The sequence below is a fragment of the Cetorhinus maximus genome, chromosome 10 (assembly GCF_964194155.1).
Source record: "Cetorhinus maximus chromosome 10, sCetMax3.hap1.1, whole genome shotgun sequence".
In the NCBI taxonomy this organism is placed as follows: domain Eukaryota; kingdom Metazoa; phylum Chordata; class Chondrichthyes; order Lamniformes; family Cetorhinidae; genus Cetorhinus; species Cetorhinus maximus.
Window position 1 is genome coordinate 21,269,112 of NC_135888.1, and position 16,590 is coordinate 21,285,701.

General features: G+C 43.0%; 1 protein-coding gene across 2 annotated transcripts in view; it reads left to right on the forward strand.

The window, feature by feature from the left end:
• Positions 1 to 16,590, forward strand: part of col27a1b (collagen, type XXVII, alpha 1b) — a 605,111-nt gene that overhangs the window by 298,111 nt on the left and 290,410 nt on the right. For both annotated transcript variants that reach the window (XM_078550110.1, XM_078550108.1), the window contains exons 17-19: positions 720 to 773; positions 6,139 to 6,192; positions 10,374 to 10,427. In XM_078550110.1, the coding sequence (XP_078406236.1) occupies positions 720 to 773; positions 6,139 to 6,192; positions 10,374 to 10,427 (162 nt within the window). The remainder of the gene's footprint in view (positions 1 to 719; positions 774 to 6,138; positions 6,193 to 10,373; positions 10,428 to 16,590) is intronic.

Here is a 16,590-nt window from a genome sequence, read left to right on the forward strand (position 1 = left end):
TTTGGTTGCCTTGTATGTTTCAGGTAAGGTAAAACATACAGTATGTTTTATTACAATCTAGTATTCTCTTGGAGAGAAAATTTGCACTTTTGTCAAAGCTATTATAAGTTTGCATTGTTCAAATTGAGGTGATACGTCTATGGAAAATATTCCAAACTTTTCACTTACACAGGAGCATTTTAACAGCTGAAATAATTCACTTCAAAGTATTTTTATTAATTGTAGTACTTTTTTTTAGCTGACTAAATTTCTGCACAATACTAGGTGGTGCGGAAGAGCACAAGGCAATATTGTGATTTCAGTGTTATCACATTGCCTTAATGTGGCGTGGCAACACCTCAGTACTTTGTCGTTTTGCTGTGTCAATAGGAATGAGGCAATGCCCTAATATTATCTTGTTATGTCTACATTTAGAAACAATACTCTAACATCTGTATTTTACCATGGATCTGCAGTATTAGACAGCAGCGTAATGCTGCACGGTAACTCCATTTAGAGTTGTAAAGCAGTATACCCAACTGGGCCCATTGTGTTGGAGTATTACGGCAACGTATTGACTTGTGCAGTATTTGTAGAGTGACAGGCTAGGTCTAAATGCGCTGTCTGGTCCATTATATTGAAATTGGTGAGAGAATGTTGCAGATCTGTGCTGTTCTACTGTGTATTAAGAGGGATGAGGCAATGCTCTAACACTATGCTGTCTTGTACTGTGAGTTTAGGGTGACGAGGGCATTCCAGGAATACCAGGAGAACCGGGTTTCCCTGGCGATAAGGTGAGTGTTTTTGATAATCTGACAAGTGTGAACTTTGAAAATTCAACCTCCTTAATTTCCAGTTTTTACCCGGTACTTAAATAGCTAACGGTGATTTCAGTAGAAGGTGCATAGTGGGATGAATGTGACCTCTTCCTTTTCATCTTTTAAGCATAGCTGTTTCCCTTACAAATAAACTCTGGTGCTGTTTTTTTGTTGCTTCAGAGTAATTAATTTAAAGTGCAGGAAGGAAGTGTTTGTTTCACATTTATACAGCTACTTCATGCCCACAGTTTCCCAATTTCTTTCCTTCGATAATTAATTGTGATCTTGATAAATGTACCAAAATGAGAGCTCGGATGTATTTTTGGTTCCATCAGGTTTAAGATTATTTGAATCTGAAATGTGATACAACAAACATTTAACTTTTGTTAAAAACATTTCAATCAAAGTGAAGACGGAGCCGGACTGTACTGTTCATTAGGCGAAAACGATGATCTCCCTTACCTCCCTAGAAAAGCACTGCTCACCCCTCAGAAACCATGAACAGTCAAGGCAGCAATCTGACAAGGTCTTCATGACAAGGAAGATAAAAGGAAAATAGGACATAAGAACAGGAGGAGGACATTTAGCCTTTCCAGCCTGTTCGCCAGTACCTGGTTGATCTATGACCTAACTCCTTTTCCCCAAATCCCTTAAAATCTTCAGCTGAAATCCTTCAACCTTAATTTACAATTCACAATTGATCTAGCACCAATTGCTGCTCCTGGATGAGTGTTCAAAACTTCTACCATCTTTTGTGTGGAGATGTTTTTGGCCCGGCTCTAATTTTTACACGGTGGCCGGGGTTTTCTGGCCCCATCATGCTGGGATCCGCTGTGGGAAATTCGGCAGCCCAGCCCAAAATCCATTGACTTTTGGCGGGACCAGACGATCCGGGCAGCGGGAAAATCCCGCCCTGTGTCTTCTAATCCTAGACTCTCCAGCCAGCGGAAATAGTTTCTCTCCATCTGGGCGGGAAGAGGGGGGCGTTGTGTGGGGGCGGGTGTGGACCTGATTGATGCCCCCGATTGGGTCCACGCCACCATTTTACATGAGTGGGCCAGTTAAGGCCCACCCAGCGTGACGTGCACCAGGAAGTGCTGAGCACTCCCTGTGCTGGAGGGGTGGGGGGGGGGGTGTTCCCTGAATCGGGGCCTGCGCTCTTTCGTGCATGCGCGCGGAGGTGCCTCAGGGAGATTAGTTTAAGTTTTAAAAATCTAAATAAAGAAAAGAAAAAATTTTAAGACATGTCCCCTCATGTGACAGTGTCAATGAATTTTTATAAAAATCTTTATTCAATTCAGAAACACTTCATGAAACCTCATCCCGCCCATGGATGAGGTTCCATGAAAAATGCAAAGGCCGCCTGGGCTCTTCGCCTGCCCCCCCGCCAACCTTAAAGTTGGACGGGCTGTTCAGTTTATTAGTTTAATTCATTTGTAAATGGCCTTAATAGGCCTTTGACAGTTCGGCGGGCGCGCAGCCTACTCGGGTGCGCACCCGCCGAACTGAAAATCTAAATGACGCCCGCCTGACGTCACTGCGCGTCATTTTACGCCACAGCGAGTGGGCCCCGCCCCCGCTCGCCGAGCCAAATATTCTGGCCTTGAGGTTGCAAGGGAGGGAACTGTTGGCAAAGGAACTGTTGGCTGTCGCACTGCAAGCTTTATAGGTTGCGCATGCTGCAGCCCCAGCACACCAGTAGTGGAAGGGTTGGAAATCTAAGCTGTAATTTTCCAGCCCCCCTCCCCCAGCCCGGGGTGGGTTCCCTCGCGGCAGGGCCGGTGAGCCGTTGAAATCTCCGTTCACATCAGTGGGACCAGAAGATCCCGCTGGGGTGAAGGGCTGGTAAAATCCGGTCCTCGTGCCCAGAAAACATCCAAACAAGTGACGACTACTCCATCACACTCCTGGCCTGGTCCTTGTAGGTGGTGGAAAACTTTGAGGGGGTCATGAGGTGAGCCACTCATCGTGGAGTACAAAGCTACAGCCTACTCCTGTAGCCGCAGGGCTGATATGATTGAACCAGTTCAGCTTCAGCTCAGTGACAACTCCCGTGATGCTGATGGTAGAGAACTCGGCAATGTTGGTGTGACTGAAGATCAAGAGAAAATGGTCTTGGCCCCCTCTTGTTCGAGATGGTCAGTAACTGACGCTTAAACGACACAAAGTCACTTGCCACTTATCACCTCAAGTTTGGCATGGCTGCTTCTTATCAGGGTGGTTCTGAATTTATTTCTACAGCCTGAGACGGTTCGGATGATAAAGTGCAAACTAATAACAAATAGGCATCGCGATTATTAATTTTGAATTATATTTACAAACAGTTGTTACAGAACAATTTTTTTCTGATCTTCCACCTGTAATGATGGATTGATGGAATTCACTCATGCTACCAACTATAACTACTCCTTTATATACCATAGGTCTCTACAACATGTAAAAACTTATTTAAAATAATTATTGTAATTCACACGTTTGGACTAAAAAAAACCATCAAGATGTATCACTAATGGAGCCTTTCTCATGAATAGATGCCAGATGGGCAGTTATTGGAGTTGCAGAACTCTGGAGTGTGATCCAAGTGTAAAATATGCTGCAAGATTATTTCTCTGTAAATTCTATTCTTTCCATGTTGACGGCTTGGGCTTAACTTGCAAATTGCATTCAGGGATGCCAACGTTTTAAAGCTGGCCAGCTAAAAGTGTTTCCATGAATCATCCATTTGTTACAGGGAGCTCACGTCCAAATAGGTGAAGGAAAAAAAGCTCTCTTATGCTTTACTGGGCACGGTTATACCTTCTGAGAAACCTCGCTCAGAGTTAATTCGCACTTGGGGTGTAAATTTAAGCAGTCAGCTTATGGCATGAGATGTGCATGGCATGGGAAGGAAAAAAGTTTGGAACTCCGATTCAGCATTTGGCCCTCTCAGGATGCTGAAAATCAGCCCCAACATTGTCGTTTGATGAGGGATTGTTTCCTTAGTATTATGCGATGGCACAGGAAATATTAATGCATTCTTTGGACATAACCGATCCCAGAGGGGAAAATGATTATTTCAAGATGAACTATTTCACTATAAGTGTGCGGTCACTATTCTTTTTCCTGGATGGACTTACTGCTGGAATTTTGTAGGTGGTTTAATTTCATGTTTTTTTTAAAAGGAACTGCATTAAATTACAAGAAAAACTGATAATTTCAGTTTTATGAGGGCTGAAAGTTAAAACGATACAAGGGATATTCTGGCAAAAAAAGATAGCTTTATAGGATAAAACTGAACAGGAGCCCATTGGAAACTATTCCTGGGGAAAAGAATACCAGAAGACAATAATGGTACATTTTAATCTCAATGCCCCAAGGTATTGTATTCAGCCCTGCAAGTCCCCCTCCAAGCCACTCACCATCCTGACTTGGAAATATATCGCCGTTCCTTCACTGCCGCCGGGTCAAAATCCTGGAACTCCCTCCCTAACAGCACTGTGGGTGTACCTACACCACATGGGCTGCAGCGGCCCAAGAAGGCTGCTCAACACCACCTTCTCAAGGGCAATTGGAGATGGGCAATAAATGCTGGCTTAGCCAACGACGCCCACACCCCATGAACGAATAAAATAAAAGGACAGAAGGTTATTGGAGAGTGCGTGCCTTGAGCTCCCAGAATGCATCCCTGGCGTAGGAAGCTCTGTAGTAGGAGTGCTGATGGTTAAAATGAGCCTCTAACCATAAATATATTGGTTACAGGCGTTAAATATATTTACTGAGATAAAAGCAAAATACTGCGGACGTTGGAAATCTGAAATAAAAACAGAAAATGCTGGAAAAACCCAGCAGGTCTGACAGCGTCTGTGGACAGAAAAACAGAGTTAAGGTTTCGAGTCCGTATGACCCTCCTTCAGAACTCCAAAGAAGAGTCATAAGGACTTGAAGTTTCACTCTCCACAGATGCTGCCAAATCTGCTGGGTTTTTAAAGCATGTTCTGTTTTTGTTTTATATTTAAATATATTTGCCACTGGCTCAGAGCGGAGGCACATGACCTACTCCTGAAATTGCTCCAGAACAGCTAGAAGATACACTGAGTGCTTTGCCTATTAATGAATTGAAAGTATACCAGTTGCAATGGGTACTGTGGCTCCTGAACCTTTTGACTATATTATTTTTGAGTTCTGCAAAACCAGTTTAGTTTAAAGGGGGATACAGCTGCACTAAACACCAACTAATGAAGTGATAATAAGCCTAATCTCCGTTACTTCAAAGAAATCACTGCTATGTTGCTGTCACTTCGTAACCCCAGAATCCCACATTGCCTTTTATGTTTCCGTGAGTACAGCTTGTGCTGTGTTTCCAAAGAGTGGGGACAGATGTTCCCAGAGAGACTGAAACGTTGTCACTTAAATATGCCGCAGAGATGTTTATCTTTGCAGGGGCTGGTCTGCAACACATGTACTCGAATCGATTCCAATGCAGTGAAATCTGAAATAAAAACAAACATGCTGGAAATGCTCAGCAGGTCAGGCAGCATCTGTGGAGAGACGAGCGGAGTTCTGAACAGTTTGGATGAAAGGTCGTCTCGACCTGGAACGTTAACTCTCTGTTTCTCTCTCCAAAGATGCCTCGTGACCTGCTGAGTATTTCCAGCAATTTTTTTTTTGACATTATTTCAGAATTCCAGCATCCTCAGTGTTTTGCTTTTGTATCGCTGTGGGTGAAATATCATTTGAATTCATGGGGACCCAGGAGAGAATAGTTACATTAGCTCCATATCAGTAAAACTTGGAACAATAAAAAGATTCAGCCAATCTTCTCCTTCCACTGTTCAGTGTATCACTACGTTCATGGACAAAGCCCTGGAAACTCAGCCCCCCACCCCACTACTCCCCACCTACCCCTGAATATATCTCCAGTCCTCCAGTTATGTGAATGAAACACATTTATTAACAATGGTAAAACTCTCAAGTCATCCACCTGAACAATTGTTGTAGTTCCTTTTTAAAGGTACCATTGACCCAGAAATAGTTATTGTATTAGCCTGTTCCATATATCCACTAGCCTTTGGGTAAAGCATTGCTTCTGGTGCTTAATCTTGTTTGAGGATTGTGTTTTTGTCAAAATGTGCCCTCTAGTTCTGCAATCACTTTCCAGATATAATTATTTGAGTCAAATTCCTTTCTGCTTGCAAACTGCAGCTACTAATTTGACGCCTCTCTTGGAAATTGGTCTTGTGAGTCTAATGACCGTTGAGCAGATTGCTATGATTGATAGCGTAAGTAATTAATGATAATTATATTACTCAGCATCAGCAAATCTGATGTTATGTTGGCTTAAAGTGTTGTTATGTCGCTACAGGGTAATCCTGGGTTACAGGGAATGCCTGGAATGAGGGGGAAGCCCGGGATAGCTGTGAGTATCCAAACATTTCTCATTCTTACACAGTCTTGTCCAACCTTTTCGCGTGAGGGGCCACATTTCAATTTTTTTCTCCCTCAAGGGTGGATAAGCAAATTTTGGAAAGATAAGTTTTGGCACATTAAACGCGAATTTCAAAAAAAAAAAGTTGAGCTATGAAGAAAAGAAACAACTTGCTGAGCAAAATAAATTTAATGTCAAAGCAATAAGTTGATCATTTAAAAAATGAGTAATTAATAAAGATGACCATTAGAGTGTGAAAGGGTGAGTGTCTATGTCCTGCTCACTCCCAGCTTCAGGGTACTCACTCACACCCTCACCCACTGTGTGAGTGGGAATGAGGGTGAGTGAGAACCGTGAGACTGGGAGTGAGCCAGACTGGCGCGTGCACACTCTCTCTCACACACGCATGCTCTCTCACATGCACACGTACACTCTTTCTCTCACACGCACACACACTCTCACACGCACACACAATCTCTCTCTCTCACACGCACACACACTCTCTCTCTCACACACACAGACACTCTCTCTCTCTCTAACATGCACACACACACTGTCACACGCGCACACACACTCTCTCACACGCATACACACTCTCTCACTCGCACACACACTCTCACGCACACTCTCTCACGCGCACTCTCTCAAGCGCACTCTCTCAAGCGCACTTTCTCGCGCGCACACTCACGCACACACTCATGTGCAGACTCTCTCACGCACACACTCTCTCTCACGCGCACAGTCTCTCTCACGCACACACCCTCTCGCACACTCACACTTTCACGCACACACTCTCATGCACACAGTCACTCATTCACTTACACATCCCAGGCTCGGGTGGTTTGGAGATTAAAACGCTGAGGAGAGGTTCAGGACAGGCCTCTTTCTCCCCACCCTGTCTGACGCTCCAGATGTCCTGGGTTCCACTGTTGCTGCAACCAACACTCCACCATGTTGACTCGTGTAGGGGGCTTTGTCTCCCCAAGCCTCGGCAGCCAGTCTCTCTCTCTCTCTCTCTCTCATTCTTTCCCCCCCCTCCCTGAAAGCCTCTTTTCGCCCCCCCACCCTATCCCAGCAGACTCACCACCACTGCCGGTATTCAGGCCTCAGGCTGAACGAAGTCACTCACCTTCACACTGTACATTGTTCCTCCAATTAGAGACAGATCTCTCCTGCATTTGCTGCCGATGGGCTCATTAGTGAGCCTATTAGCAGCAAACGCTGGAGAGAAACGGCCAATGATTGAAGGAGCAGCTCGTTGTAGAATCTTCCACTCTGCTTGTATTTTAAACACTGGCTTCGCGGGTGGGATAGAGAGGAAGGGCGGGCCGGATTGTGGCCCCTGGACTGCGGGTTGGACAAGCCTGTTCTTACGATACTTTTTACTCCTTATTGGTGCATCTTTAAAAATAGCACAGCTCAGCATCCAAATATCTGCATTTGTTTGATGCATGGAAGATGTTTTATATTTTTCGAATTTAGAATTTCCTAAGTATGTATAAAAACATATCCGTAGGTGAATTATTTAGTAATATTTGCGATTGCTGCAGTTTTGGAATGAATGCTCAATGTAACCGCATTATATTCCTGTCTGTGCTATTTTGGAGGTTCACACCATCATAGCCATTGTTTCTTGCCTATGTTTTGATTTGCTAGAGGTGTTTGAAGCCATGGAGGATTTAGAGTAAATAAAGAGAAGCTGTTTCCAGTGGCCGAAGGGGCAATAATGAGAGTGCACAGATTTAAGGTGCCTGGGAAAAGAAGCAGAGGCGACATGAGGAAACACCTTTTCATGCAACCAGTGACTAGGATTTGGAATGGGGTGGATACAGATTCAATAGTAGTCTTCAACAGGGTATTGGATAAATACTCAAGGAGAAAAAAATTGCAGGAACTCGGGGAAAGAGCAGGAGACTGGGACGAACTGGAGTACTCTTCGAAAGAGCTGGCACAGACTTGATGGGTCAAATGGCCTGCTGTGCTGTAACATTCTATGATTCTATTCTGTTTTCTATTGCACTTGAAGATTTATTCTGAATGGAATATTGTCTCATGTTACTCTTACATTGGTACACCATATATTGCACATGATGGAGTAGGGCAGAGGGTTGTGCAGTAATTAGTCCGGTCATTAAGTCTAGCAGCCCCATAACCAGATTCAAAAAAGAATGTGTTCAATTTCACTAGAAAGGTAACCAGCATGCTTTCCCACCCATGGCTGTGTTCTGGCACATAGCAAGCAATTAGGAAGGCAAATGATATGTTGACCTTCATTACAAGGGGATTTGAGTACAGGGGTAAAGATGTCTTGCAGCAATTTTGTAGAGCCTTGGTGAGACTGCACCTGGAGTATTGTGCACAGCTTTGGTCTCCTTATCTAAGGAAGGATGTACTTGCCATAGAGGGAGTCCAACGGGTATTCACCAGACCAATCCCTATGATGGTGGGATTGTCTTATGAGGAGAGATTGAGGAAAGTGAGCCTGCATTCTCTGGAGTTTCGAAGAATGAGAAGTGATCTCATTGAAACTTACAGAATTCTTACAGGGTGTGACAGGGTGGATGTATATAGGATGTTTCCCCTGGCTGGTGAGTCTAGAACCAGGGGACACAGTCTCAGAATTAGGGGTAGGCCATTTAAGACTGAGATGAGGAGGAATTTCTTCACTCAGAGGATGGTGAATCTTTGGAATTCCCCACCTCAGAGGGCTGTGGAAGCTCAATCATTGAGCATGTTCAAGACTGAGATCGATAGATTTCTGGAGACTAATGACATCAATGGATATGGGGATAGTGGGGAAAAATGACATAGAGAAAGATGATCATTTGTGATCATTTGCGATGTGTTTAAATGGCAGAGCAGGCTTGATGGACTGAATGGCCTACTCTTGCTCCTATTTCCTATGTTCATATTTTCCTATGATACTCAAGCCTAAAAAATAGGCAAAAAATGTTATTTATTTAGCCTGAATATGTACAACTAACCTGGGGGTACTTCTAGAGACTATAGTCTAGGGCAATATTCCTTTTCATTTCCAAACACCTGAATTAGGTAACAGTCAACACAAATTTGTTGAAGGCAAATTGTGTCTGAGAAAAATGACTCGGGACTTTGACTAACTAATGAAGGTGTTGGTGAAGATAGTGCAGTTCATGTTGTTTAGGTGAACTTTCAAAAGGCATTTGATGAAGTGGCACCTAAAGACTTGCTAGCAAAATTGAAGCCTATGTGTAAAAAGGGATTAAAAGATCCTGAGAGGACTTGACAGGGTGGATGCTGAACAAGTGGTTCCCTTTATGGGAGAGACTAGAACTAGGGGACACAATTTAAAAATAAGGGGTCTCCCATTTAAGATGGAGATGAAGAGCATTTGTTCTCTCTCAGAGAGAGAGAGATTACTCTGTGGCATTCTCTTACCCAGAGAGCATGAGAGGCTGGATAAAAGAGTATAGGGGGGTAGGCAGGAAAGTAGAGGCCGCAATCAGATCAGCCATGATCTTGTCAAATGGTGGAGCAAACTCGAGGGCTGAATGGCCTACCCCTGCTCTTAATTCATATGTTCATATGTGTTCATGTATGTAAGAGCAGCATGCGTACAAGATTGGCTAAGAGACAGGAAGCAGAGAGTAGTGATGAATGGTTGCTTTTCAGACTGGAGGGACCTATGAAATGATGTCCCTTAGCGGTCAGTATTTTATATATATATGATATATTTTATATATATATATATATTCTTGACATGGATTTGGAGTAAGGGGGTTGTTAGGGCCTAATTTCATAAGTTTGTAGATGGCAGAAAACTTGGCAATGTAGTAAACAGTGATCAAGATAGTAAGCTCAGAAGGACATAGACAGACCGGTAAAATAGGCAGACACATGGCTGATGAAATTTAATGCAGAGAAGTGTGAAGTGGTGCATTTCGAGGATAAGCAATATTAACTAATTGATGCAATTTTAAACTTGGATTGACCTTGAAGGTTCACATCCACAAATCTTTACTTTAATAAAGCTGATAAAAAAAAAAGCATATGGGCTACCTGGTTTTATAAATAAAAGCATAGATTTCAAAAGGAAATGATGCTACACCTTTATAAATGATTGGTTAGGCCTCAGCTGGAGTATTGTGTATTGGAAAGCTTCTTGATATGTTATTTGTGCTAATTTTTTTTAGGGGGAAATTGGCGAAAAAGGTCCAGTTGGAATACCAGGACCTCCTGGCCTAGAGGTAAGTGTGAGGTTATTTCATTAAGTGTTGAGGTTTAAACTGAGCAAACGCTGAATGTGAAACAGCAGTCAGATTTTCACTTTTGCTTTTTCTAACATTCTCCTCAGAGTGTGTTTTCTTCTCCATGGTAGAACTGATCTGCATTGCTTTTTACTTCTACAGTATGAGGGTTAGATCCACACTATTAAAAAGTATAAAATAATTGTCATGATATATAAAGTAATGCAACCTCTTTGAAAGCGTCCTGGAATGTGAAACTGAAGGCAAATGTACATATCTAAGGCTGTCTTTGATAGTTCAAACTATCTGTTGTAGCACTCTCGCCTCTGAGCCCCAACTCTAGAGACCTGAACACCTAAGGTAGGCTGACACTTCAGTGCAGGACTGAGGGAGTGCTGCACTGTTGGAGGTGCCATCTTTCAGGTGTGACACTAAACTGAGGCGCACTCTGGGCCAACACCCAGCCCACAAATAACATCAGCAATGGCTATTCACCTCATTGCCATTTGTGGGATATTGCTGTGTGCAAGTTAACTGCTGCATTCCCTCCATCACAACTGTTGCTGTACCTTGGAGTCTTGCGAGATTTTGAAATTTTAATACATTAGTCAAAGGAGGTGAAATTCATGGTGGGAATGCAAACCATGTAGAATCAGACCTGCTGCTTGTTATAAGTCATGCAGTATTCCGTTCCATTGACACATGAAATACTGTCCGCCTCGTATCCATGCCCAGGTTGAATTTCACCTCCAAAATGTTCAGTTTTTAGCTAATGATGTTACCAGCCACTCTTAGCAGAAGCTAAAAAAGCAAGGAAATTATGCTACACCTTTATAAATCACCTTTGTCTGACTTTCTAAGGGAATTGTTCTTGTGTTTGATTTTTTTGCATCATTCTCAGGATCTGGGCATCACTAGCATGCCTGGCATTTAGTGTTTTTTAAAACTCTTTTAGGGGATTTGGGTGTCACTGGCTAGGCTGGCATTTATTGCCCATCCCTAGTCGCCCTTGAGAAGGTGGTGGTGAGCTGCCTTCTTGAACCGCTGCAGTCCATGTGGTGTAGGTACACCCACAGTGCTGTTAGGAAGGGAGTTCCAGGATTTTGACTCAGTGACACTGAAGGAACGGCGACATATTTCCAAGTCAGGACGGTGAGTGACTTGGAGGGGAACTTCCAGGTGGTGGTGTTCCCATGTATCTGCTGCCCTTGTCCTTCTAGGTGGTAGAGGTCATGAGTTTTGAAGATCATGGTGAAGGAACCTTGGTGATTTGTTGCAGTGCATCTTATAGATGGTACACGCTGCTGCCACTGTGCGTCGGTGGTAGAGGGGTGAATATTTAAGGTGGTCGATGGGGTGCCAGTCAAGTGGGCTGCTTTGTGCTGGATGGATGTTTAGTTTCTTGAGTGTTGTTGTTCATCCCTAGTTGCCCTGATGGTGGTGATCTGTTGCAGTTCAAAAGATGCCTCCACAGTGCTGTTAGGTAGTGAGCTCCAGGATTTTAATTCAGGGATAATGAACAAACAGTGATACATTTCCAAGTCAGGATGGTGTGAGATTTAGAGGGCAACTTGCAAATGATGTTTTCCCATGTGCCTGCTGCTCTTGTCTTAAGGTTTGGGTGCAGCTGAAGAAGTCTCTCCCTTCACAATATCTGCTGTACATTTATGCAGCTCATGCAGTCAGTTTTTGGTCAAATGATGATCCCCCAGGATGTTGATGGTGGGGAAATCAGTAATGTCACGGATGTTGAAGAGGGATCGTTCTGCTCTTTCTTGGTGAAGTTGTTCATTGTTTGATAGATGTGTGCGGTGTGAATGTTGCTTCCCATTTATGAGCCCAAGCCTGGATGTTGTCCAACTCCAACTCCGCAAGAAAGACCCAAACCTCCCTGTCGCTTGCCATTTTAACACTCCACCCTGTTCTCTTGCCCACATGTCTGTCCTTGGCTTGCTGCATTGTTCCAGTGAAGCCCAACGCAAACTGGAGGAACAGCACCTCATCTTCCGACTAGGCACTTTACAGCCTTCCGGGCTGAATATTGAATTCAACAACTTTAGATCTTAAACTCCCCCTCCCCCCATCCCCACCCCGTTTCTCTCCCCCCCCCCACTTTTTTTTCAATAATTTATATAGATTCTTCTTTCCCCACCTATTTCCATTATTTTTAAATCTAAAACTAAAACCTTGTTAGTCTTTCCACCCCACCCCCACTAGAGCTGTACTTTGAATATCCTGTCTTCCATTCTTAATTAGCACTTTTCTTAGACAAATATCACCACCTTCAACACCTCTTTGACCCTTTTGTCTGTGACATCTTTTGATTATCTGCTCATCTCCACAATCACCACACCCTCAATGTCTCTCTCTATCCCCCTCCCCGCCCCACCCACCTTAAACCAGTTTATATTTCTCCCTTCTTCTAACTGTGCTTCAGTTCTGCCGAAGGGCCATGAAGGCTCGAAACGTTAACTGATTTCTTCTCCACCGATGCTGCCAGACCTGCTGAGTTTTTCCAGGTAATTCTGTTTTTGTGTTGTCCAACTCCTGCCTCATTCAGGTACGGACTGCTTCATTATCAAATTGGTTTTGCATCCACTTTTTCTTAATCGCCTTCCTAATCAGAACTTGCGGAGGTGAAAGGTGAGGAAAACAACTGAGCAGTGGAAAATGGAAATGAAATAATGTCAGATTAAGTAAGAATCAGGAAGCAAAAATGTATAACAAAAACAGAAACAGAAATACCTGGAAAAACTCAGCAGGTCTGGCAGCATCGGCGGAGGAGAGCACAGTTGACGTTTCGAGTCCTCATGACCCTTCAAAAATGTCTAACCTGCAATTGCCGACAAACGAGGAAATGACAGGTTGGGTTAATCGTTTGCAATGTGTTTCCAGACAGCTGCTCCCCCTACTGGAATATATCCAGCTGTTGAACTGTAAAAAGAGAACAATATTTCAAATACACAGTAATCAAATGCAGTTTTACTCCCTAATGAAAAATCCATTAGAATCTTCGTTAGTAGCAAAATTAAATACTAAGTGTGTTGAATATATTGTGGGAGCAGGAGGAGACCATTCAGCCCCTTGAGTCTTTTCCACCATTCAATTAGAACATGGTGGATTTGCACATCAACTCCATTTACCTGTCTCTGCTCTATATCCCTTGATACCCTTCCCTATCAAAAATCTACCCATCAAGGTTTCTGAAAGTTCCAATTGACCGAGCATCCACGGCCTGCTCAGCGATCAAGTTCCAAAGTTTCTCCACCCTTTGTGTGAAAAAGCACTTCCTAATTTTACTCATAGATAATCTGACTCTAATTTTAAGTTCTTGTTCTGGATTTGCCCCCAACAGAGAAAATAGATTCTCTTTATTCTCCCTATTGAATCTCTTTATCATCTTGGACGCCTGGATTAGGTCAACACTTGACCTTCTATTTTCAAAAGGATGCAAGCGAAGTTTAACCCTCTCGGCCCTAGTAAATTTGCACTCTTCCAAACCAGCATATCCTTCCCGAGGCTGAACTCCATAGAAACATGGAAAATCAGAGCAGGAGTAGGTCATTCAGCTCTTCAAGTCTGCTCCTCCATTCAATACAATCATGGCTGATCCTCTAACTCCCCATACCCCTTGACGCCTTTGGAGTTTAGATAGGATCTGACCACGCTTCTTAACAACTGAAGCAGCACTTCCTCCCTTTCCATTCCACTCATGTTCTAACCATTATAGTGTCAGCTGTGGCTCATTTGGAAGCACAAGCACCACTGAATCACAAGTTTCTGAGCTCAAGTCCCAATCCAGGGCTTGAACACAAAAATCAAGGCTGATACTCCAGGGCAGTACTGAGGAAGCACTGCCCTGTCAGAGGTGCTATCTTTCAGATGAGACGTTAAACCGAGGCCTCATCTGCCTGCTTGAGTGGATGTTAAAGATCCCGTGACACTACCTCAAAGAAGAGCAGGGGAGTTACCCCTTGTCTCCTGGCCAATCTTTATCCATCAATACTACAGAAACAGATTATCTGGTCGTTATCACATTGCTGTTTGTGGGAGCTTTCTGCTCGCGAATTGGCTGCTACATTACCACACCGATTACACTTCAAAAGTACTTCATTAGCTGTAAAGCACTTTGAGATATCGGGTGGTTGTGAAAAGTGCTATTTAAATGCAAGTCTTTCTTTTTCTTTTCTTTCATTTTGATCAGTTGGATATTGAATATTATCCATAATTCCTGGAAATAGATGCAGGTCATGTGTTATGGAGCAGAAATTTAAATACAACTTTTAAAATCCACTTTTGTTTGGAAGTGGCTTTGCTGATTCAACAGCTATCCTGCTATTTTCACTACATTTTATGCACCAGTCACCAATCATGCACATGTTTAAGGGCATCAGTTTTTCTAGGACTGTAGTTAATCAGGGCAATTACATTTATAAAGAAAACCAACATTCTTGTCAAAGAATTAAAGGATTGCTTATATGGCACCATGATGATTTACATTCAAGTAAACAACTGCGAGCACACAAGACCCATCACGCCACCATTGCAAATAATGGAGAACTCACAAGCACACTGTGCAGTCACAAACAGCAATAACTGTACAAACACACACTATGCTCAGCACAAACAGCAGCCATTACGCAAATACACAGCATAATGTCAAGCAACAATGGACGTAGAGTCAGGAGAGACCAGAATAACCACACACAAATGGTAGCAGCTATACCACACGGCATAGTCATGAGAAACAGCAATGATTCTTTAGATGAAGGGAAGATACTAGAAATGTGTGCAATTTTGTAAAGTGCACAAAAAAAAATGTACGATCCTAACACCTCAATCACTCCAGGATATGTTTTAAAAATGCAGCTAATCTGCTGAAAGAGTTAACTGAAATATGGGATATAGCATCATTTGCTGTTGAGGAGTGGAATGTAAAACAGATGTAATAAGCTTGTTTCTAAGCAATTTTAACATCCATCATGCCAACCCTCTTTGTTGTGTGCATCCTTCATTATGTTATAATTCAACTGGACAGAAGGAGAGGGAGAGACTGAATCTGACCCCTGAGCAAAAGATTTAAATCTCATGCTGTGTTTAAATTGGATAATTGTTTCCTGAATACCTCCAACTTCAGTTGCTGTAGAAACGACCATGTTTATGTTGTGTAGTTATTTCCACAGTAGTGGCACCCTATTTATATGGTATAATGGTTCCGCGGTAATTGTTTTAAAGTGATTGTTTATTACAGACTGAGAAAAGCTTGTGCACTCCATTGGGAGAAAGCTACTTGGCCGGACCCCGAACCAGCAAATATCAGTGGCTCATGGCCTCAAACTACTAGTTGCAAATATATGTGACCGCCTGTGAAAGCCATACGCTTTGAGCTTGTTTTGCATCCGGAGGTGCATGCCAGTTCACCCATTCTGTTAAAGTGCGTGAAGCATATGCTACAGGCTTCTCCATACTGTCTTCCATTATGTGAGATAACACTACACCTAACCCCTGCGGTGAGGCACCGCAAGCCACAACCAATTGTTTCTTGGCATCATTGTAGGTGAAATAGCATCACTAGTCAGCACTTTCTTCACTTCTTCAAATACTTTCTGACATTCCGCAGACCACTCCCAAACTATTCCATCGTTGAGCGGTTGATATAGCGGAGTGAAAGTATTAGCTAAATCAGGGATGAACTTAGAACATTCATAGGAATTGCTGTGTATTATTCTAAGTTCTTCTCTGTTCTCTGGTGTCTTTGTTTTCAAAATTCCCTCAACCTTCTCCTGCATTGGGTGGATATCTTCACCATCTATTCGATGACCCAGATATGTTACACATGACACCATGAAGCAATACTTGTGCTTTTTAGCTTTGATACCATGATCTAGAAGTCAATCTAGGGCTTCATTCAACCTTGCAATGTGCTCTCCCTCTGTCTTACTGCTAATTAGAATGTCATTGAAGAGGCAGCACACTCCTTTCATCCCACTCAGTGCTTGATGCATGACGCTCTGGAACACTGGTACAGTAGACAGGCTAAATGGTAAGCTTTCGTAATGGAACAACCCTTTGTCTGTATGAATGGTAAGCAGCTCCTTGCTCTTGTCAGTCAATTCTAATTGCAAATATGTATATGACTAATCTATCTTACTGAACACCTTTC